This window comes from Cervus elaphus, chromosome 16, assembly GCF_910594005.1.
Source record: "Cervus elaphus chromosome 16, mCerEla1.1, whole genome shotgun sequence".
Taxonomy (NCBI): domain Eukaryota; kingdom Metazoa; phylum Chordata; class Mammalia; order Artiodactyla; family Cervidae; genus Cervus; species Cervus elaphus.
In genome coordinates, this window is record NC_057830.1 from 35,576,966 (window position 1) to 35,597,817 (window position 20,852).

Sequence of the window (20,852 nt, forward strand, 5' to 3'; positions counted from 1 at the left end):
TGACAGGGGCCACTGCAATGTTGTAGAGTTATTAGTCCAACTAATAAAAATAAATGGAAAAAAAGAAAAATAAAAATAAAACTGACTTTAAGATAAAAAAAAAAAAAGCGAGAAATCACTTACGTAAACAAACCCTCCCCCGAAGGCCCAAGTTAGCCCCGCCCTTTCCCTGGTGTTCCAAGAGGAGGAAGTGAGGAAACGGAAGCAACCGCCAAGTTACCGGCAAGCTTCCGGTCTGGCGTCGCAAAGAGGCCGTAAATTGAACTCTGTTTGGCCCCTCCCCCACAATGGGCGGTCCTAGAGAGTGACAAAAACCAATGGCAAGCGACTCGTCAGGCACTCACCCAATGGCTCTGGAACTGGGCGTGGTTCTTTGCCATGAGGCTTCCTAACGCCGGTACCCGCGTTTCTGCCGAGGTTTGGTGGAATCTCTACAGAGCAAGTGGACTTTAAAGCCAAAGTGCGAGAGCAATACGTGAGGGATGGGCCCCGCACCTGCGAGAGCGGAGCATCGCGGAACTGCTGGGGAGCCGGAGGTGGGCGAGCGGCCTGGGAGGAAGGGATGCGCAGCGTGCCGGAGACAGCAGAACCTAACAGCTTGCTAGCGAGGGGCACGAGAGTGGCCCCTTAGGGCAGAGCTTCATTTCCCCCGATGTTTCCAGCTTAGGATACCGAGACAGGGCTTGCTAAGGGAGATAGAACTTGGCTTTACCTGCAAAGTAGTAAAGCCTATGGACCGTCTCTGTTCGTTAGCTCTACACCTTGAGATTGAAGAGACCCGCCCCCATTCCGTTCCGCGGCTTGGGTCTTTCCCCTAAGTCCTTGTGGACCTTGGGCAGGATTTGCTCCCCTCCTGTATCTAGTTTTGTTCTCCCCACGTGGTGGCAGTCCTGGTGCGCTACAGTAAGGCTCTTCCGGCTATGGAACCATGGACGGGGGCGGAGCCCAGGGCTGCAGGGTAGGAGGTTTGGGATCTCGCAGACCAGGGTTTGAAGCCTGCTCACAGTTTAATCATACCAACTGGAACCACAAGCTCAACGGAGCTTCGTTCAGGTGTTTGTTTTCTGTTAGTATTATTATAAGGATTGAATGATTTATTGAGTATATCCTTCAGAGCCAGTAGGCTCCATCACTGAGCACTTAATGTATACTGATATAGCCTATAAGTCAGGGCTTGCTGGGGCAGGGGGTGCGTTTGTGTAACCTGGCAGGATTTGGATAGAGCAAGAGTGGAGTTGGCATTTGCGACGTTCCAGAACTAACTCAGCAGAAGAGAAGGTCTTGTTACTTGGAAGTACAAGGAGCTCAGTTATTGCTTCCAGGGCCCATTCAGCTACTACCCCTACTGACTCCAAGCAGAGCTATATGCTTGTGCTGTTAGATAGATGGGAACCCTCAACTCAAGGAGTTTTCAGTCTAGAGCTCAGTAAATTCTTTTAACTAAAAATTATTCAGAGTTTTACACAATCCGATTCCTGTTCAAGAGAGACCAGGAGCAGGTGAAGCCTTTACCTGCATCTGGTCCTGGTGGCTCGACAGGCAGTGGATGCGGGGTGTCTGTGATGTCACCCTGGCTTCTCTCTCTCATTGGCCACAGGTGATGGAGTCAGCTCTGCAAGGCACAAGCAAAGAGGGGAAGAAGGAATCCTTAAAGAAACGTAAGATAGCTGGGTCTCCAGGGGAGGGCCTCCTGCAGCCTGTGAAGCTCAGCCGGGCAGAACTGTACAAGGAGCCTACCAATGAGGAGCTCAGTCGCCTTCGGGAGACTGAGAGTCTGTTCCATTCCAGCTTGCTTCGTTTACAGGTACTGTTGGGTGGTTGGGGCTTGGATTAGAGGGATGGGCTGAGACCCTGAGGCTGAAGTGCTACTTTCTCCTGCACCATCTTACAGGTAGAGGAGTTACTAAAGGAAGTGAGGCTGTCACAGAAGAAGAAAGAGCGGATTGATGCTTTCCTACGGGAGGTCAACCAGCGGATCATGAAGGTGCCCTCAACCCCTGAGACAGAGGTAAGTCAAGTAGTGGAGGGAATTGGAAAGCCCAGAAAAGGTTCTCAGGGACCTTGCTATTCTTTGAAGGGGATGGGGTGCTAGGGAGCTCATTCTCACTGCCAGAAGGCTCAGCTGGGAGTGCAGTCACTTATTTGTTCATTCAGCAAACACTTATGTGCCTTGCAGTAGTTGTGTTCTTAGGATGTGTTGTGCTTAGTCGCTCAGTAGTGTCCGATTCTTTGCAACCCCGTGGACTGTAGCCCACCAGGCTCCTCTGTCCATGGGGATTCTCCAGGCGAGAATACTGGAGTGGGTTGCTATGCCCTCCTCCAGGGGTTCTTAGGATACATCAGTGAGCAGAGCAGCCTGTGTTCTAGTGTTGGAATATGGACAATAATATAATGAACATGACAAGTAAACTGTATGGCAGTGTTAGAAAGTGGTGGTAAGCACTATGGAAAAAGGAAGAAGGACACATTAAGGGGCTCATGGGAATATCAGAGGATGAGAGTGGTTGGCAACTTTAAATAGGGTGGTTAAGACTATACTTTCAGGGATCATTTCTATAGTTCCTTACTAGAGAAGTTTCTCTGATCGTGTAGAGCACCCAAAAAAAAAAAAAAAAAAAATAGGGTGGTTGAGGTAGGCCTTACTAAAGTGACACTTGTGTAAAGAAAGTGAGTCAGTCATGTAGATATTTAAGGGAAGAAGAACATTCCAGGAAGGGGAAACAGCCAACACAGAGGCTCAAAGGCAAGAATAGGTCTGGTACTTCCTTGGAATGAGTGAAGGGAAGATAGAAGGAGGTGAGTTTAGGAAGGTAATGGAGGAAGCGGGTATATCATGCAGGGCCTTGTGCACCAGAACGAGGACTTTGAGCTGTTGCTTTGGGGCTTCCCTGGTGGCTTAAATGGTAAAAAATCTGCCTGCAACACAGGAGACCTGAGTTTGATCCCTGGGTTAGGAAGATCACCTGGAGAAGGGAATGGCAACCTACTCCAGTATTATTGCCTGGAGGATTCCATGGACAAAGGGGCCTGGCAGGGCTACAGTCCACGGGGTTGCCAAGAGTCGGATACAACTGAGGGACTAACACTTTGGGTGAGCTGGGGATAACGACAATGTTTTGTTTTTGTTTTGTTTTGTTGTTGTTGTTTTATAAAGTGATTCTGTGATCTAACTTCAGTTTTAAGAAGTTCACCCAGACTATTAAAAGTAGAATGGAGGGGAACAAAGATGAAATCAGGGAGACTAGTTAGGAACCTGTTGTGCAGTAATCCACTGCAAAATGCCTCCGACTAGGATAGAGTAGAGAAGTGATCAGCGTCTGGATACCTTTTGAAAGTGAAATGGGTGTTTGTTTCCTCTTAACCTTTATTTATTTATTTGGCTGCACTGGGTCTTAGTGGTGGCATGCTCACCCTTAGTTGCAGCTTGTGTGATCTAGTTCCCTGACCAGGGATTGAACCCATACCCCCTGCATTGGGAGTGCAGAATCTTAGCCACTGTACCATCAGGGAAGTCCCCAAATGGGAGTTCTTAACAGAAATGAGTCAAGGTGATTTAAACATTTTTAGCTTGAGCAGCTAGTATGGAGTTGCCTTAATGGGGAAGACATATTTATAGGAAGATCAGGAGTTTGGTTTCAGACGTTTTGACATGCTGAATTTGAGATGTCTACTAGACATTAAGGGGATGTGTTAGGAAGGTAATCAAATATGTGTCACTGTCTCTGTTTCCGCAGCTGACCAACCAGGCATGGCTCCCAGATGGGGTTCAAGTCCCTATCCACCAAGTGCCCTATGCTGTGAAGGGCCGTTTCCATTTCCTGCCCCCAGCCCAGGTCACTGTTGTGGGAAGTTACCTTCTGGGCACCTGCATCCGGCCGGACATCAATGTGGATGTGGCACTGACCATACCCAGGGTAAGATCCAGAGTTTGGGATGGAGAGGTCTGCCATTCCACCACCTACAAATCCTGGATCCCTTTCTTTTTCCCACCTCCCATTTGCCAGAGGATTGAAATTTGAATTTTGAATCTAAAGAACAGACCACTGCAGTTGTCCTGACGGAGCAGCACTTTGCCTTCCTCATCCAAGATATGGTGTTGCTGGCCTTGACTTTGGCATCCTCGCCAGCAGATGGGGTTGCCAAGCTTTGCTCTCACCTTGGCTTCATCTTGGCCCCCAAGTCCTCCATCAGCAAACAATTAAGCGACTTGGCCGTCTCTCTCTCTTCTCCTGCCCCCCTCCAGGAGATCCTACAGGACAAGGATGGGCTGAACCAGCGCTATTTCCGCAAGCGTGCCCTCTACCTGGCCCACTTGGCTCACCACCTGGCCAAGGACCCACTTTTCGGCAGTGTTCGCTTTTCCTACACCAATGGCTGCCACCTGAAACCCTCGCTGCTGCTGCGGCCTCACGGTAGGAGGCACACGTTGGGTGGAAGGCACAGCATGGGGTGATGGACAGATCTGGTAGGGGAGGCACAGGGGCCTTAAGTCCATGGTGAGAGAAGACTTGGGCCTCAGGTCTCAGGGGAAAGGTATTGGGACCTCAAATCCTGAGGTGGGCAGGCATGGGACCCTTGTGGGGGGATAGTGCAGGGGCTTCTCTGACTCCAGGACAGCTGCAGGGTCTCAGCATCACCCGTCTCCCCCCAGGGAAGGATGAGCGTTTGGTCACCGTCCGTCTGCATCCCTGCCCTCCACCCAACTTCTTCCGCCCGTGCCGCCTGCTGCCATCCAAGAGCAACGTGCGCTCTGCCTGGTACCAAGGGCAAAGTCCTTCGGGGGATGGTGAGTAGACAGTGGTGTCAAGGCTGGGTTGGAGGAAAGGGTATTGTGGGGCCCTCTCCTCTCATGGTCCCCCTTTCCTGCCACAGGTAGCCCAGAACCCCCCACCCCCCACTACAACACATGGATCCTGCAGGACACGGCCCTTGAATCCCACGTGCAGCTGTTGTCAGCTGTGCTGGGCTCAGCCTCAGGACTAAAGGACGGAGTGGCACTCTTGAAGGTCTGGCTGCGGCAGCGGGAACTGGACAAGGTGAGCTGGAAATGGCCCGGTTTCCCCGGGCCTCGCTGAGTGGTGGGCTGGCTCTGAGCTTCAGCCTCTCCATCCCCTTCTCCCTCAGGGCCTGGGAGGATTCAGCGGGTTCCTTGTCTCCATGGTGGTGGCCTTCCTCGTGTCCACACGCAAGATCCACACCACCATGAGCGGCTACCAGGTGCTGAGAAGCACCCTGCAGTTTCTGGGTGAGGCGGCTGGACTCAGAAAGGCCAAGGGTCCTGATCATCCCCATCAGGGATCATTTGGTTTATTGTCCTCAGACAGAGGAGTAAAGCGAACCTCTGAGTCAGACAGTTGCAGTCACCTGTCTGGAGGGTGGGTGTCACAGGGACTGGGTCCTTAGAAAGGGGGATACCTTCTGACACCACCACCTTCTCTGGTTCATTTCAGCCAGTACAGATCTGACCGTCAACGGGGTCAGTTTATGCTTCAGCTCAGATCCCTCTCTGGTGAGTAGGGCGGTGGAGTCTGGTCTTCCCAGGTGGCGCTAGTGGTAAAGAACCTGCCTGCCAATGCAGGAAACATAAGAGACAAGGGTTTGATCCCTGGGTTGGGAAGATCCCCTGGAGGAGGCCATGGCAACCCACTCCAGTATTCTTGCCTGGAGAATCCCATGGATAGAGGAGCCTGGTGGGCTAGTCCACGGGATCACAAAGAGTCGGACACGACTGAAGCAGCTTAGCACGCACACACAAGTCGGCCCGGAGCCCTGAAGTTAAGGCCCAGCCCTGACTGGCTTCTCTCTCCCTCTCCCAGCCGGCCCTGGCTGACTTCCACCAGGCCTTCCCTGTTGTCTTCCTGGACTCCTCGGGCCGTCTGAACCTCTGTGCTGATGTCACTGCTTCCACTTACCACCAGGTACCAGTTGTCTCCCAGTGTCCCAGCCCAGACCCTGTCCCTTCTGCCAGCACCAGGGCACCAGTAACTCCTCTCTAAAGCCTGTCTCTGTGTCTGGGCCCTGGGTTCAGTAAGGGGAGAGAGTAGTGCTGCTGGTCTCACGTGGCGGGTTCCTTGCTTGCTCCGTGACCCCAGGTGCAGCATGAGGCTCGGTTGTCTATGGCGCTCCTGGACAGCAAAGCTGACGATGGGTTCCAGCTGCTCTTGATGACTCCCAAACCCATGATCCGGGCTTTTGACCACATCCTGCAGTGAGTTTCAGGGTGATGTGTCAGTGAGTCCTGTTGCCTCAGGGCTAGTGAGGGGGCTGAGATCTTCCAACTGGTACTCTGATCCATCTCCCTAGTGATGGTGGGGGTGATACCTGGGGCCAGCAGTACTTGATGCCCCCTCTTTGTCCCTCCCTGCCCCCACACCCCCCAGCCTCCGTCCACTGAGTCGCTTGCAGGCAGCGTGTCACCGGCTGAAGCTGTGGCCAGAGCTCCAGGATCTCGGTGGGGACTATGTCTCAGCGGCTTTGGGCCCACTCACCACCCTCCTGGAGCAGGGCCTGGGGTCCCGGCTGCAGCTGCTGGCCCACTCTCGGCCCCCAGTCTCAGAGGTGAGGTGGGGTGGGGTGGGGAGTTTCTGGGACTGAGAGAGGAGGACCCTGGGGCCCAGGGGATACACAAGATACACCATCCCTCTACCTAGAAAGGGGGTTTCCTGACCCAGCTGGGGGCACTTGGACTGAGCTCGGCCTCTCTACACCCTGCAGTGGGACATTAGCCAGGAGCCACCAAAGCATAGAGATCCGGGTGTCCTGACCCTGGGATTGCTCCTCCGGCCTGAGGGGCTGACCAGTGTTCTTGAGCTGGGTCCTGAGGCTGACCAGCCTGAGGTGAGGAGCTGGGGGTCTCAGGGGTGATTTTGCCCTGTCTTGGGAAGCCCAGCGTGTGCGCTGGCAGGAGTGGGGTGGACTATCCTCTTGCCCCCTGGCTCGAGGCCTGTCGGGAGATTTCTGACAGAACCCCTTCACTGTTGCTCTCTCCTACCGTCATCGTCTTCTCCCTAGGCTGCCGACTTCCGCCAGTTCTGGGGCTCTCGGTCCGAGCTTCGGCGTTTCCAGGATGGAGCCATTCGGGAAGCTGTGGTCTGGGAGGCTGCGTCTATGGCCCAGAAGCGTCTCATTCCCCACCAAGTGGTCACTCATCTCTTGGCACTGTGAGTGTTAGCATCTGAATGCCAGGATGCGGGCATGGGCTGTGGAGCCTTTTAGGAGGCTCTGGCCCAAGCTTTTGGGGTGAGCTGCTCATATCCAGCAGCTCTCTGCCTGGCCCCCACTGCCCACACTCTCTGTGCCCCTTTTCCAGCCACGCTGACATTCCAGATACCTGTGTCCACTATACGGGGGGCCTCCTGGACGCGCTGATCCAAGGCCTGAAAGAGGTGAGGGCCCTGGTTCAGAGCTGGGGTCAAGGCTAGGGACGGTTGGGTGAGTAGCCTGTGTGGCTGGATTTGGTGGGGGCGGGAATGGGGCTGGAGAGCCGCCCTGACCTTAGCCAGGCTGCACTTCCCTGAGTGTCCAGCAGGGGGCCCTCTGGCTCTGCGGCAGCAGCAGGGCTGCCTCCTGGTTCGTCCGGCTCTCCTGTGAGGTCCTGCCCTGCCGATTGTCTTTTCTCCTCCCCTCAGACCTCCAGCACCGGTGAGGAGGCCCTGGCAGCTGCAGTGCGTTGCTACGACGACCTCAGCCGCCTGCTGTGGGGCCTGGATGGTCTGCCGCTGACCGTGTCTGCCGTGCAGGGCGCTCACCCTGTGCTGCGCTATACTGAGGTCAGGAGCAGGGAGCCCCTTCCGCTGGGTGACACCCCCCTCTGCCTCACTCATCCAGTACTCTCCCTTCCAGCGCCCTGACTCTGGGCACCGCCTCCCCGTCCTCTTCCTCAGCCGCCCTTCTCCCGCAGGTATTCCCGCCAACCCCAGTCCGTCCAGCCCACTCCTTCCATGAGCAGCTGCGAGAGCGGGCCTCGCTGTTGCCCCGGCCTGACAAGCCCTGCCCAGCCTACGTGGAGCCCATGACTGGTGAGGGAGTGCTTGCAAGGGGCCCAAAGGGACCGCTCTCCACCCCCGGCCGTAGGCTGAGGCCTCCCCCTCCTCTCCACAGTGGTGTGCCACCTGGAGGGCAGTGGGCAGTGGCCACAGGATGCCGAGGCCATTCGCAGGGTCCGTGCCGCCTTCCAGCTGCGCCTGGCGGAGCTGCTGACTCAGCAGCACGGGCTGCCATGCCGCGCCACGGCCACGCACACCGACGTCCTCAAGGTTCGGCGGGCGCTGGGCAGGGATACCGGGGGAGGAAGGGACGGGGTGTCAGGGTGCCCCCTCTCCCACCCCCTCCCCTCTTCCCACAGGACGGGTTTGTGTTCCGGATCCGTGTGGCCTACCAGCGGGAGCCGCAGATCCTGAAAGAGACACGGAGCCCCGAGGGGATGGTCTCGCTGAGGGACACCCCCGCCTCCCTCCGCCTCGAGAGGGACACGAGGCAGTTGCCCCTGCTCACCAGCGCCTTGCATGGGTAAGGCCACCTGCACAGGCTCTCAGAGACCCTCTCCCAGTCCCTCCTGGTCGCCTGGCCATCTGTCTGCGGAGTTAGGCCAGTTAGGGATGTGAGTGCTGGGCTGGAGTCAGGCAAGTGCTAGAAGTGCTAGGATTCTGGCCCTGCCAAAAACTTAACTGGCTTTGTCCCTTGAGCCCAAATCCCCCCCGACACACCTGATTTTTCTCATCTGTAAAATGGTAATCATGCTAGGAACAACCTCTTGCGGTTACGAAGACATGAGATCATACATGTATGATCATATAGCACATTAGCACAGAGGCCAGTGTTGGGTGAACTTGAGTGAACAGTTGGGCTGAAAGTCTATCTTTGGGAGAACGAAGTAGTTAGCAGTGATGGTGCTGCAGCGCTTGCTGCCCTGGAGTACTTGCCAGACGATCTTTGGGTCTGAGGAGGCTGCGCTCTGGGGTTTGAAGTCAATAAAAAGGAGCTGCCACAATTTTTGTACTGCTGTTTGTCAAGATGTCACTTACATGGAACTTAAAAACCTCCTGAAGTCCAAAAAAATTATGTTAATTGATGTTAGAGAACCATGGGAAATTCGTGAGTATGGAAAAATCCCCGGGTCCATCAATATACCATTGGATGATGTAGGTGAAGCTCTACAGATGAACCCAAAAGACTTCAAGGAGAAGTACCAAGAAGTAAAGCCATCCAAATCTGACAATCTAGTGTTTTCTTGTTTAGCTGGAGTGAGAAGCAAGAAGGCTGTGGTCACAGCAAAGGCTCTGGGCTTTAACAGTGCTCAACACTATGCTGGAGGATGGAAGGAATGGGCAACCTATGAACTTTCAGAGAAGAAACAAGGAAATTGAATTTTGGAATACAAGCTGACCGTTTCCTTGTGTCCATGCAGCCCAGAATAGTGGAATAAGCAAAAGAATAAAAATGTAGCCCTGGAACCACTGGTTAATGGGAAAGGGATTTTGTATAAGTCAAAAAAAAAAGAAAGTCTGTCCTTGGGCCCAAGTGCCTGCGCCTCACCGCCTCTACCCTTTTCTTCCCACAGGCTCCAGCAGCAGCACCCAGCCTTCTCAGCTGTGGCTCGGCTGGCCAAGCGGTGGGTGCGTGCCCAGCTCCTGGGTGGGGAGGTCACCGATGAGAGCCTGGACCTGGTGGCTGCTGCCCTGTTCCTGCACCCTGAGCCCTTCACCCCTCCCAGGTGATGCCCTCCACCTTTCCCCTAGCCAGGAAGCTCCCCTGGGGTCAGCTGTCATCCTTGCTGCCTTAGTCCACATGGGAGAGGCGACCAAACCTAGGGGCAGAAGGGGTTCTAAGACACCCCCATCCCCCGCAGTCCAGACTAAGGGCTCGAGGCTCCCCAGACTGGGGGGGGGCTGGGCACGTGGCTGGGTCCCTGACACTCTGCTCACTCCTTCCTCTCAGCTCCCCCCAGGTCGGCTTCCTCCGGTTCCTTTTCCTGATGTCAACCTTCGATTGGAAGAACAACCCCCTAATTGTCAACCTCAACAATGAGCTCACTGGTAAGCGGTACGATGAGAGTCAGACTACCGGAAGAACTACCGTTTGTGGGTTGCAGAGGCGGGCAGGCAAGGGTTTTCCCTGTCAGCCTGTTAGGTTTTCTCTCTGCTTACCGCACCTGGGATGTCTGTTCCTGATTCTGGCTGCCTAGGGATGGGGAAATGTTAAGGAGGAAGAGGACCAGATCCAGCCTTCAGGGAGCTGTGAGGCTGTAGAGATGTGGTTTGCCCACGTAATGATCAGAAACAGAACGCACTGGGGGCAGTGAGCAGGCTACCTAGGGGACTGTGGAGGGAAGAAGAGGGACTCTGCAAACTAGGTCAGAAGTCTTAAGGTGGACCAGGGAACTATGTAGGTGGGAGTAGGTGCCCAGACCTCAAAGTGTGAGTGATGACTTCTGTTTGTAACGTGAGGAACTCCTGGTCCCAGCAGAGAGGAGGGTGTCAGCTTTCTAATTCCCCAGGTGTGTGGGAGCCCAGGGGAGGAGGGGGCCAGGGGCAGGCCTCAGCTTGTGCAGGCCCGGAAACCAGACCAGGATGCCAGGCAGTGGAAAATTCTGCTTTGGGCCCAGGCTGGAAGTTTACCACCCTGCCTGATTGAGGCAGATGCGGTGTCCCTTTCATCACTTAGGCCATGTTGGGGATGTTGGAGACTCCCTGTGGTGGGCACAGTGGGAGGACTTGGAGCAGTAGGGGGTGTCTGGGGAGAGTGGTCAGCTGACCCAGGACCCCCTCTAATTCACAGCAGAAGAGCAGGTGGAGATCCGCAGTGTCTTCCTGGCAACCCGGGCAAAGCTCCCCGTCATGGTCATTGTTACCCCCCAAGATCGCAAAAGCTCCGTGTGGACACAGGATGGACCCTCGCCCCAGGTTTCGTTGCATTCTTGCTCCCAAATGTGTAGTTTTCTCCCTCAAGGAAAAAGCAGGCCCAGCCTGGGCTAAGAGAGACCCGTGGTCAGGTCTGACCTGCATAACCTGTGTGTGCCTCCCCAGATCCTCCACCAGCTTGTGGTCCTGGCAGCCGAGGCCTTACCTGTCCTAGAGAAGCAGCTTATGGATCCCCGGGGGCCCGGAGACATCAGGGTAAGCCCCTGACCCAGACTGACTCCGAGGGCTCGGGGGGCTCTGCCTTTGAGCCATGGAAGCCCAGAGTTCTTGGGCCCTTGTTTGGTGAGACTGAATTCAGAGAAGGCACCATAGCTGCCTACGGTGCCTGGCTGTGGAGGCTGGAGGAGAACCGTGGCCCCAGCTTCGCTCTTGTAGCCCACGATCCTCCTGGGGAACCCAAGCTGCCACCAGCTGGGTCCTGGTGTTCCCCCCTTGAAATGAGCATGTGGGCCCCTAATGGGGGGTCAGACAGAAGGGAAGGAAGAAAGCAGAGTGGGCCTGTGGAGGGGTTTGCGGTCCAGTTTCCAGCTCCCCAGTGGGCACTGCTGAGCCCTCCCTGCCCTTCAGACGGTGTTCCGGCCACCATTGGACATGTACGACGTGCTGATCCGCCTGGCCCCCCGCCACATCCCCCGGCACCGCCAGGCTGTGGACTCGCCGGCTGCCTCCTTCTGCCGGGGCCTGCTCACTGAGCCAGGGCCCTCCTCTCTCATGCCCGTGCTGGGCTATGATCCACCTCAGCTCTACTTGGCACAGCTCAGGGTAGGTCCTTGAGGGCTGGCTGGCCCTGGGGAGGAGGCTTCCAGGTGAGCTGGGGCCGTGGCATTGGCTCTCAGGTTCCCACCTGTAGTCTTTTTCCGGTCCTGCTCTTTCCTAGGAGGCCTTCGGACACCTGGCTCTTTTCTTCTATGACCAGCATGGCGGAGAGGTGATCGGTGTCCTCTGGAAGCCCACCAGCTTCCAGCCCCAGCCCTTCAAGGTGAGCTGGCTGGTGACAGTTGTCTGTTCCTGAGTGTGCACATGTGTTCTGTGTGGGCGTGTGTGTCTGTGGCTCCACAGGTGACCCTGTGTCAGGCGTGAAGCGTGTGTGTCTCGGTGTCTCTGCGTATGCCTCTCATGACACTTCAATCCACGTGTCTCTGGCCCCCCCAGGCCTCCAACACAAAGGGACGCATGGTGGTGTCTCAAGGCGGGGAGCCAGTGATGGTGCCCAATGTTGAAGCCATCCTGGAGGACTTTGCCATCCTGGGCGAAGGCCTGGTCCAGGCTGTGGAGGCCCGAAGTGAGAGGTGGACCGTGTGACCTCCAGCCTAGGAGCAAGCTCGATGGACAGACCTCTGGAGCAAGATGTCAGTGGCTTGACCACCCTCACTGTGGATAGACCCTCCAAGGAGGGCTTGCTGGCCCGAGCACGCTGCCTTGTCCCCAACAAATCCCCGTCCTGATTTCCTGTCTGATGCCCCAGCACTGGGACAGGGGCTATGGTGTCCCGTGCAGTCCCCTGGACCTGACCAGAAGAGAACTGGGAATCAGCTCAGAGGGGACACCGAGTGAGCCCAGGAAATCCAGCTACTTGTCAGCCTGGTCTGGGCCTTGTTTTCCTTCCCAGGTTGCTCCTAGAAGTCCAGAGAAGAGACTGTGTGCCCGGGGCTGAGGCTCTGTCCCCACCCCTCTGCCGGGATGTGGGCCTTGACCTCAGTACGCTCTTGGCTGCAGCGTCAGGGCTTTTACACGGGGCCAGGAGAAGGCGTGGCACTGCCCGAGTCACAGCGGCAGCACCGAGCAGCGCGGAGGGGGCTTCAGGGGGTGAAGGGGCACAGTGCCCTCGGGATGGTCCTGCTGCTTCCCGGGGTGGGGACATGGAAAAGCTCAGAAAACAGGGAGGGGCCGGCTGGGCGAAGTGGTGAGAGGGACTGGTAGTCCCCCATCCAGGAGAGATGCAAAAAGCGCTCAGTGCTGCCCTGGCCTCTGGTGTCGGCGGCTCTGTGCTCCCACCTTGAGGGTGCAGAGGTGAGTGGGACCAAGACCTGCTCTCCAGGAGCTCCAGGGCCCCGAGGGAGGGGGTGCTGCTTCCCTTCAGCCTGGTCCACACCCCCCTCCCAGCAGCCTCTCCCTAATCCTGGCTGTTTTTCCAGATTCAGCTCAAACAGTGACTCCTCCTTAAACCCTTCCCTCGCCCTCAGCCTAAGGTGCTCTTCCTCTGAAACATCAGAGCAATTACTGTCCATTCACTTCTCTTCACAGTCATGTACAGCGGCATAAACTCTTCTCTTGTCTTAAATTCTGATTTAAAATGAAATCGTTTTTTTAAAAAAAATTGTTTTAAGTTCCCCATGGCCTCAGTTTTTCTGCCTTTTCCATGTGGTTTCGACCTTGTCACCTGCAGGTCAGCTCTTTGGGGGCAGAAAATATATTTGAACAGATTTCATGACAGCTAGTACAGTGCTCTACCCAAGCAGAATGCAGGTGTGGGCAGAAGGGGCCCCTAGCTCAGGCAGATGGAGGGCAGGGCAGGCCCTCAGAAGACCTTCAAGGAAAAGAGAATCCTGATTTGTGATCTCTGCCTAGATGGGTAAGGTTTTGATGGTGAAAGGCCTGAGAAGTAATAAAAAGTTGATGTTGGGAATTCCCTGATTGGTCCAGTGCTTAGGACTCCACAGTGGTTAGGTCTCACAGCCAACAGCCCAGGTTCAATCCCTGGTCAGGCAGAGAACTAAAATCTCATGAGTTGCGCAGCGCGGCCAAGGAAAAAAAAGTTGATGTTTATTGAGTGTGTACCTAATAAGGGCTGGGTGCGCTTTGTTATTTTCCATATCTTACATAAGGAAATTGATCGTACAGTCATACCAGCCCTATGAAGTACTGCTTTTCCTCATTATCCTCATATTCTGAGTGAGGGAACAGGTTCAGCAACAGGCGGGGGCCTGTTTGTAGAGGGACTTTAATGCTTGGCTAGCTGGCTTTATCCTCAAGATGCTTAACCACACACGGGAACTCTGATTTCCAGTTCTGTCCCAGTTCTGTCCGTCTTGTGAATCTGTGTCGGTCCCTGCCTGTCACTGTGTGGGGCAGCCTGGCCTGGGGCTGAAACCAGCACAGATTACACTGATGGGCTGTGTGAACTGAGGTCTGTGTCCGTCTCCCTCCCTGTGCCATTCATGGACCCCAGACCTCACTGTGCCAGGCTGGATTTTCAGGGAGATGCCAGAGACGCAGCCCCAGCCCTCACAGAGCCCCACGCTCTGTGGCTGTCCTTGGCTTCTCAGCTTCCCTTTCCTTTGGTCCCTCGCGCGCTTTCTCCATAGTCTCTCCATGGGCTCTGGGGAGGGGCAGCTTCAGGCCTATAGCTTCTTTCACAGACCCAGTGCGGGGAGGGGGTGCAGTCTGCCCCCAGGTAAGCCCGTGGCTCCAGGAAGGGCAGACACCAGTCCCCCATCAGGGGAATGAGCTTGGCCCTGCTACTTTGGCATGTGGTCCTAGGCAGGTCACCCTTGCTGGGCTCAGCCTCCCCATTCTTAAACTGGGCACAACAGGGACCTCCCCTGGTGGTCCAGTGGTTAGGATTCCACCCTTCCTCTGCAGAAGACATGGGTTTGATTCCCAGTTAGGGAACTAAATCGGAGAAAAGCCACGATGATGGTTTCGTCAAGTGCCCAGTGTAACAAGAGAAGAGGGCAGGTCACTCAGAAAGCCAAGGAGGTGCGTACACCATGCTTTCTGCACTCCCTGCTCCAGCTTGGTATGGGGGTGAGGGAGCTTGAGCCCTGGGCTCCAATTTCAAGGCCTGCTCCAACCTGTTTCCTCGGGATTTTCTCTCCCGGAAGTAGGTAAGGAGGCTGGTGTGTACTAATGTGACCTTGGGGGAGGGGGGACACAAGAAGCTGGAACTGGAATGTCAGGGAAAGAGAAGGAGAAGCGTCTAGGAGGAACTCTGATAGCGAGGATGTGTGGGGTGGGGTGGGGTGGGGGGAATGTGTGTTATGGGGCAATCCATGGGTACCTCTGCCCCTGTGGGCCTCTGGACTTGCAGGTAGACATGGATGGGGTGGGAGGCTGTGTCTCACATACGGTGTGATGCTCTCTTTGTGTTGGTTGGGGTGGTGGGGTGGGGCTTGTGCGCATCTCTATACACTAGTCTGTGTGAGCAGGTTTTTGCCTCTGGCCCCAAGGTGCTGTTAAAGGCAAAATCTGCTCTGTTTTTAAAGAAGAGGAAAAGCTCCCAGGAGGCAGGAACTCCGGATCCGTTCCTGCAAATGTGTGTGTGTGTGTGTGTGTGTGTGCGCTGAATTGCTTCAGTCATTTCCGAGTCTGTGTGACCTCGTGGACTGTAGCCCACCAGGCTCCTCTGTCCGTGGGATTCTCCAGGCAAGAATACTGGAGTGGGTTGTCATGCCCTCCTCCAGGGGATCTTCCTGACCCAGGGATCAAACCCAAGTCTCCTGTGGCTTCTGCATTGCAGACAGATTCTTTACTGCTGAGACACTGGGGAAGCCCCCTGTAAATGTTAAGTGGCTTTAAATAAAGCCTTCCCCTTTTGGGGGCTTCAGTTTCCCTGGTTCTGTCAGACTTCCTAAGCCTCTCTCTGTCATCACATTTAGTGAATTCTCAAAGGGTCATCCCTTCAGGTGGTGCTATCTGACAACCTCCTTTAAACCAAAAACCCTTTTAGGTGAAGACCCTGTTTCCCTCTGCCCAGCTCCTAACTTTGGAGGAAAAGAGACAGATCCCAAAGCCTAGGGGTCCTTGCAGCAGGTTACATTTCAGTGAAATCCTGAGGCTGCTCAGTCCCTGACCTAGTAAGTCATATTGGGCTGTTCTGAGCCCCTCCACTTCCACCCCAATAAATATGTATCTCATGGTGAGGGGATTCCTCAACTTCCGGTCCTTGCCTTGTGAGTCACAAATTAAAATCTAGGTGAGCGATAAAGATAAAGGGGAGGGGAAGCCTGGAGCAGGTGAGTCACCCCCATCTTGCTCAGGGAAGGCCAGCCTGCCCATCCCTCTCCTGCAGACAGAAGGTGGCATCTTGGGCTGCCCCAGGGAACTAAGGGGGACCAGGGTGTTCCAAACCCAGAGGGAGATTCACTTCCCTCTCCCACTTCAGTTCCTGGAAGAGGGATGGAGAGGATCATTTTTCTGGTTTGCAAGAGGCCCAGAGAGGTGTAGGAACTTGACCAGTGTCACACAGGGAGCTACAGAGAATCTATGTATCCTGGCACCAGCCCTTGCTTCTGAGCTGGGCTTTCCTGGGGCCCAAGAGTCAGGTGATGAGGAATAAAAGAGTAGAAAGGCCAGAGCTCTGGACGTCTCCAGTAAGGGGGGGAGGAGTGAAAAGCCAAGCCCCCTCTGCTGTCCTGGGCTGCCTGCCAGCCTTGCCCCTTCCATTCTGCCCAAGGCCGCAGAATGAAGCTGTTATTAGGCCCAGGGAAGCAGGGTCAAGGATAGGTGTAGCAGGTGGGAGCACGTACACTCTGGTCTACCTCAGTTCAAGCCTACATCTCTGTTCCCCTGGCTGGGAGTCTCCTCCTTTCTTCCAGGCTAGAGCCCTGTGCAGGAGAGAGCTGGGGTCTCCTAGAGACTGACAAGGCCAAGGCTGGACACTGAGGGATCACTGAGGGGTGCTGAGATGCAGCCCCTATTCCACCTGACGACCAACTACAGCATCCTGGCCTTTCTCCAGTCTCCCTCTACCTCTACAACAAATGGGGTCTCCTTGGAGCCCAGCTCCCACTGCCCCAAGGTCTGGAGACCCTCAGGAAGTCCCTCCTGAAGTCTGACTGCAGAATCTCCTGCCACAGCTTGTCCCCTCCTCTGGCTCCTTCTCCTGTGACTCCGCCTATATGGCTGGCACTGGTGGCTTCCCCTAATTAGCACTCAGACTGGGCTGGGATGAGGGGAAAGTATACTGGGGCTCATACACACCCATCACCTTTCTGGAACACCGGATGCAGAGCCTTCCACCACCTGTCCTCTCGCCCCCACCCGTTTCACACCACAGACCTCTCAGAGAGCAGTTGTCCTGGGCCCCACCCAGGTTCACGTTCCTGTGTCCCCATTTCTGCCTGCCTTCAGCTTCTTGCCTACTGCCCTGCCCACTCCTCCTTCTAAATCCCAAACCCCACTCTCATCATGTTGGACCAGGTCACTGCATCTCCAGCCTCCTCTACAGATCCCCACCTCCTATCCCTGACTTCTAAACACCGAACCCAGCTCCACAGCCAAGCCCAGACGGGGACACACAGAGATATACATGCAGACTCCCAGGGTCGCCCGCATGTACACACAGACCTCCATGGGTACACACATACACAGAGCCCAGAACACACATGGATGGACATGATATGCACACAGGAGGAAACCTGACTCTGATTAAGGAGGGAGCTTCTGGAATCGAAACTTTCCTTCTACATTGACTGTATTACAGTTTTCAAGGCCTGAGACATCTGTAATTTTGTCCGATTCTTACAGAGGCCCTGAGTGTGGGTGGGTGTGTGTGAGTGTGTGTCGGAGGACTCCACCTGAAACCTGCAGGTGACTGATGAGGACCCTGAAACTGAAGGGTGGGGGAAGGGAGCTGGCTGGGTCACCTGACTGATCAGTGGTCAAGTGAGGCTTGGGGCTGAGCGTCTGGGTCGGCGAGAGGGCTTGCCCCATCAGCCCTGCCTCGGGACTCTGGGCCCGTCCTCAGAACAGGCTCTAGCCCCTATCCCATTCTTCCACCCCCTCTCTGTGACCATCTGCTGTCCTCAAGGGGTGCTGAGGGCAGCCCAGGGACAACAGAAGGGAAACTATGAGTCAAAATCTGTCTTGAGATAGATTTTCTCAAGTTCCAGCTGGACACCTGACCAGAGGTACCCCGGGGGGAGGGGGAGGGAGGTTTACATTCATGGATTCTCCACCATCTCATCTGTCTGGAGATAGGGGGTGACTGTTGGCACAGGAGAAGGAACTGCCTGCCCGGCCCCCAGTCTGGGGACACTCATAATTGGGTGATTCATCTCTGCTGTTCACTCCCCATTCCTGTCCAGAGCCAGCCCCCTACTCTCAAGACTCAGAAGCAGGGAGAGCATCCAGCAGGGGCCTAAGACAGGGGCGCAGAGCTGAAGCATGGATAGACCTGTGGCTCCCTGGCCTCCCTGCCCTCTTCCTGTCTCCTACACATCCCCGTGGGATGTATCCAGCTCAACACTTAACGACTGAGTGAGGTCTTAGCAGGTGTTTGTGTGCGTGCTAAGTCGCTTCAGTAGTGTCTGACCCTTTGTGACCCCAGTGGACTATAGCCTGCCGATTTGTCTGTCCATGGGATTCTCTAAGCAGGAATACTGGAGTGGGTTGCCAGTCCCTTCTCCAGGGGATCTTCCCAACCCAGGGATGGAACCTGGGTCTCCCACACTGCAGGTGGATTCTTTACCATCTGAGTCACCAGGTGACTTCTCTCCAGATGTCAGTTTTGTCATTTGTGGAAGGGGAGATTATATACCCACCTCTGAGGGGTTTTTGCAAACTGGAGGGAGTACTTCCTATACTTGAAAAATGTCTGTATGTCTTTTGGTCTGCCCCTCCCTCACCACACTCCAATGCAGGGGAAGAGGTTAGGGGGTTTAGGGAGGCTGTGGGGGAAGGTAGCGTGATTTATTTTCTATGTTTACACTCTTCTCTGCTTGCTGACAGCAAGGCCCATGTCTCCTCTGTTGGTTCAAGCTGTTCCCTTTCAGGCAAAAAGAGTTTGGGGGGCAGGAAATGAAGGGCGTGCCGGCCCTCCCCCTTACAGGGCCCTAGCCAGCCCCTCTGGTCCAACAGGCTGGGACTTGAGTCTTCAGCCCTTCCCTTGCCTGGGAACCCACTCCCCCAGCTCTGACCTCAAGGAGTCACAGCCTCCCACAGGGTGGATCGGAGGCCCCTTCCTGGGCTCAGCCCTCCCGCCCAGGTGAGACACAGACCTTGCTCAAGATGCCTTGGGGGTAGGTGGGGCCTCCTCATGTGCCTTGTCCCGGAGCTCCCGGGCAGGTGGGCTGGCTTGCAGCCCGTACTCAGCCTGGCTTTCCTTCCAGAAGAGCAGGAGGGAGCCCAGAGGGCCTGGGTAAGCTGCATGACTCAGGGTCAGGGCCTGTCTCACCAAGCTCAGGCTCTTCCTGAAGAGCTCCAAGAGCCGAGCTCCAGGAGCTCTTTGGCTCCAGGGGGCGCCATTCATAGACTACAGTGAGAATGAGCCCCCCACTACCCCCATTGCCTGCATCCAGTTGTGCAATGAGGTCTGCTTCTGCCCCTCAAATTCAAGGCCAGCCAGTCCGGGCCTTCTTGACATGCATTCTCAGGCCCTGACCCATCTTATCCCCAGAGGACCCCAGGAGGGCTGACAGGAATTAGGGGCCCTTGGAAGGCATTGCCTCCTTCTCCCTCCTCCGGGCAGGGTCCTCTCAGGAAGAAGACGTCTTCCACTAAGAACCCTGAAGGCCTGCCCATAACTTCTCAGCTCCAACTCTAACCCACCCCCATGTGCATGCTGCGTACACGTGTGTGGACCCGTGTATAAAAACTAGTTACAGACAGCAACAAGTTTGCTGGGAGTATATGGGGTCATGATTCTGAAGGCTGGGCTTTTTAAAGATGTATTACTTATTTATTTATGGCTATTCCGGGTCCTCGTTGCTGCCTATGGGCTTTCTCTAGTTGCGGTAAGCAGGGGCTCCTCTTCGTTGCCGCGCACAGGCTTCCCACTGCGGTGGCTTTTTCTCGTTGCCAAGCACAGTCTATAAAGCACAGGCTCAGCACTTGTGGTGCAGGGACTCAGTTGCTCCAGGGCATGAGGGACCTTCCTGGACCAGGAATCGAACCCTTGTCGCCTGCATTGGCAATCAGATTCTTAACCACTAGACCACCAGAGACTCTGATTCGAGACCAGGGGGCACTGGGATCCAGGTCCTGTTCCACATGCCCAGCCGTGTGCCTCGGCAAGGGGCCACACCCACGAGGGGCGAAGGGGTCTCAAACGTGCTCTAGGATGAGCTGCAGGCCCAGAGTTACAGGTGAGCACAAACACACATGTGTGAGTACACACAGGTGCACATGGGTAAACAGATACTACTTACAAGATACACAAATCTACAGTTATATGTGCAACCTGCTCCCTCAGGGTGGAGCACCGTGAACACCTATGTGAACTGACAGCAAACACATGTGTGTATGGGGGGAGGGTACTTTATCTGCAAACACAAGTTTGTGTATGAGGGGAGGGCAGTGCTCCGCCTGCAAACACATGTGTATATGGGGAGCAGAAGGTGCTCTGCCCACTGAGAGCAGAGCTGCCCCTGTTTTCCTCCACTGCTTTGGTTTCTGGGCTGGGCTTGGCAGCTGGCAGCCTGGGATCAGGCAGGGGTAAGGATAGGGTGCAATGAGCCGGGGTTCCCTACTTTCTCTCAGCGTTGAGGAGCCCCTTTGCCAGTTCCTGCCCTGCGCAGCTCCACCTGGGGCAGCAAGGAGCTGAGAAACATACCAGGGAGTGGGGAGAAGAGAGGACGGCCCAGTGCGGGGGGTGTTCCCCTCTTTCCACACTCTGGGTTCTGCCACCAGGACTCTGGGGTTTTGTCTTGAGTCATGGATGGGCAGCGGGGCCGCGGGCAGGCACTGGGTGATGGCTCCCTGATTCACCATGGGGCCTCCCAGCCCTTGAGGTTCAGGGGGCGGGGTGCTTCTTTCTGGGCCACGGGCCCTGGGAGACCTCCCGTGTGGGGGTTACATATCTGTGTGAGCCTATGGCCAGGCTTTCATGGGAATGCCATCCCAGGAGTGCGTGAAGAAACCTCAGGGTCTATAGGCGAATATGACTGCCAGCCCCAGGGTATAGTGAGTGAGCATTCCTGCATGGCACGTGTGACTCTATGTGTTGCTAAACCCCATCTCTTTGGGCATGAGTCACCTCTGGAGCCCTCATTT

General features: G+C 55.5%; 2 protein-coding genes and 1 pseudogene across 2 annotated transcripts; all 3 read left to right on the forward strand.

Annotated features, from left to right (window-relative positions):
• Positions 1-348: 348 nt before the first annotated feature.
• On the forward strand, positions 349-13,552 carry NOL6 (nucleolar protein 6). Its single transcript, XM_043927929.1, has 26 exons — positions 349-536; positions 1,598-1,804; positions 1,892-2,008; positions 3,735-3,914; positions 4,244-4,412; positions 4,652-4,786; positions 4,873-5,036; positions 5,125-5,245; positions 5,451-5,509; positions 5,817-5,918; positions 6,093-6,208; positions 6,381-6,558; positions 6,715-6,837; positions 7,012-7,160; positions 7,310-7,385; positions 7,629-7,769; positions 7,901-8,018; positions 8,101-8,255; positions 8,345-8,508; positions 9,560-9,712; positions 9,937-10,034; positions 10,777-10,901; positions 11,025-11,114; positions 11,487-11,681; positions 11,797-11,898; positions 12,072-13,552. The coding sequence occupies exons 1-26, from the start codon at positions 483-485 to the stop codon at positions 12,219-12,221; spliced, it is 3,441 nt and encodes a 1,146-aa protein (XP_043783864.1). The 5' UTR covers positions 349-482; the 3' UTR covers positions 12,222-13,552.
• On the forward strand, positions 2,529-2,620 carry LOC122673127 (annotated as a pseudogene).
• Positions 8,544-9,549, forward strand: LOC122710257 (thiosulfate sulfurtransferase/rhodanese-like domain-containing protein 3). The gene has a single exon (XM_043927930.1). The coding sequence runs from the start codon at positions 8,886-8,888 to the stop codon at positions 9,363-9,365; it is 480 nt and encodes a 159-aa protein (XP_043783865.1). The 5' UTR covers positions 8,544-8,885; the 3' UTR covers positions 9,366-9,549.
• Positions 13,553-20,852: the final 7,300 nt, after the last annotated feature.

Coding starts and splice junctions, on each gene's coding strand:
- NOL6 (XM_043927929.1), top strand. CDS start 483: ATGGGCCCCGCACCTGCGAGAGCGGAGCATCGCGGAACTGCTGGGGAG. Junction 5,246..5,450: donor AAGCACCCTGCAGTTTCTGG/GTGAGGCGGCTG, acceptor GGTTCATTTCAG/CCAGTACAGATCTGACCGTC. Junction 7,770..7,900: donor CTGTGCTGCGCTATACTGAG/GTCAGGAGCAGG, acceptor CTTCTCCCGCAG/GTATTCCCGCCAACCCCAGT.
- LOC122710257 (XM_043927930.1), top strand. CDS start 8,886: ATGGTGCTGCAGCGCTTGCTGCCCTGGAGTACTTGCCAGACGATCTTT.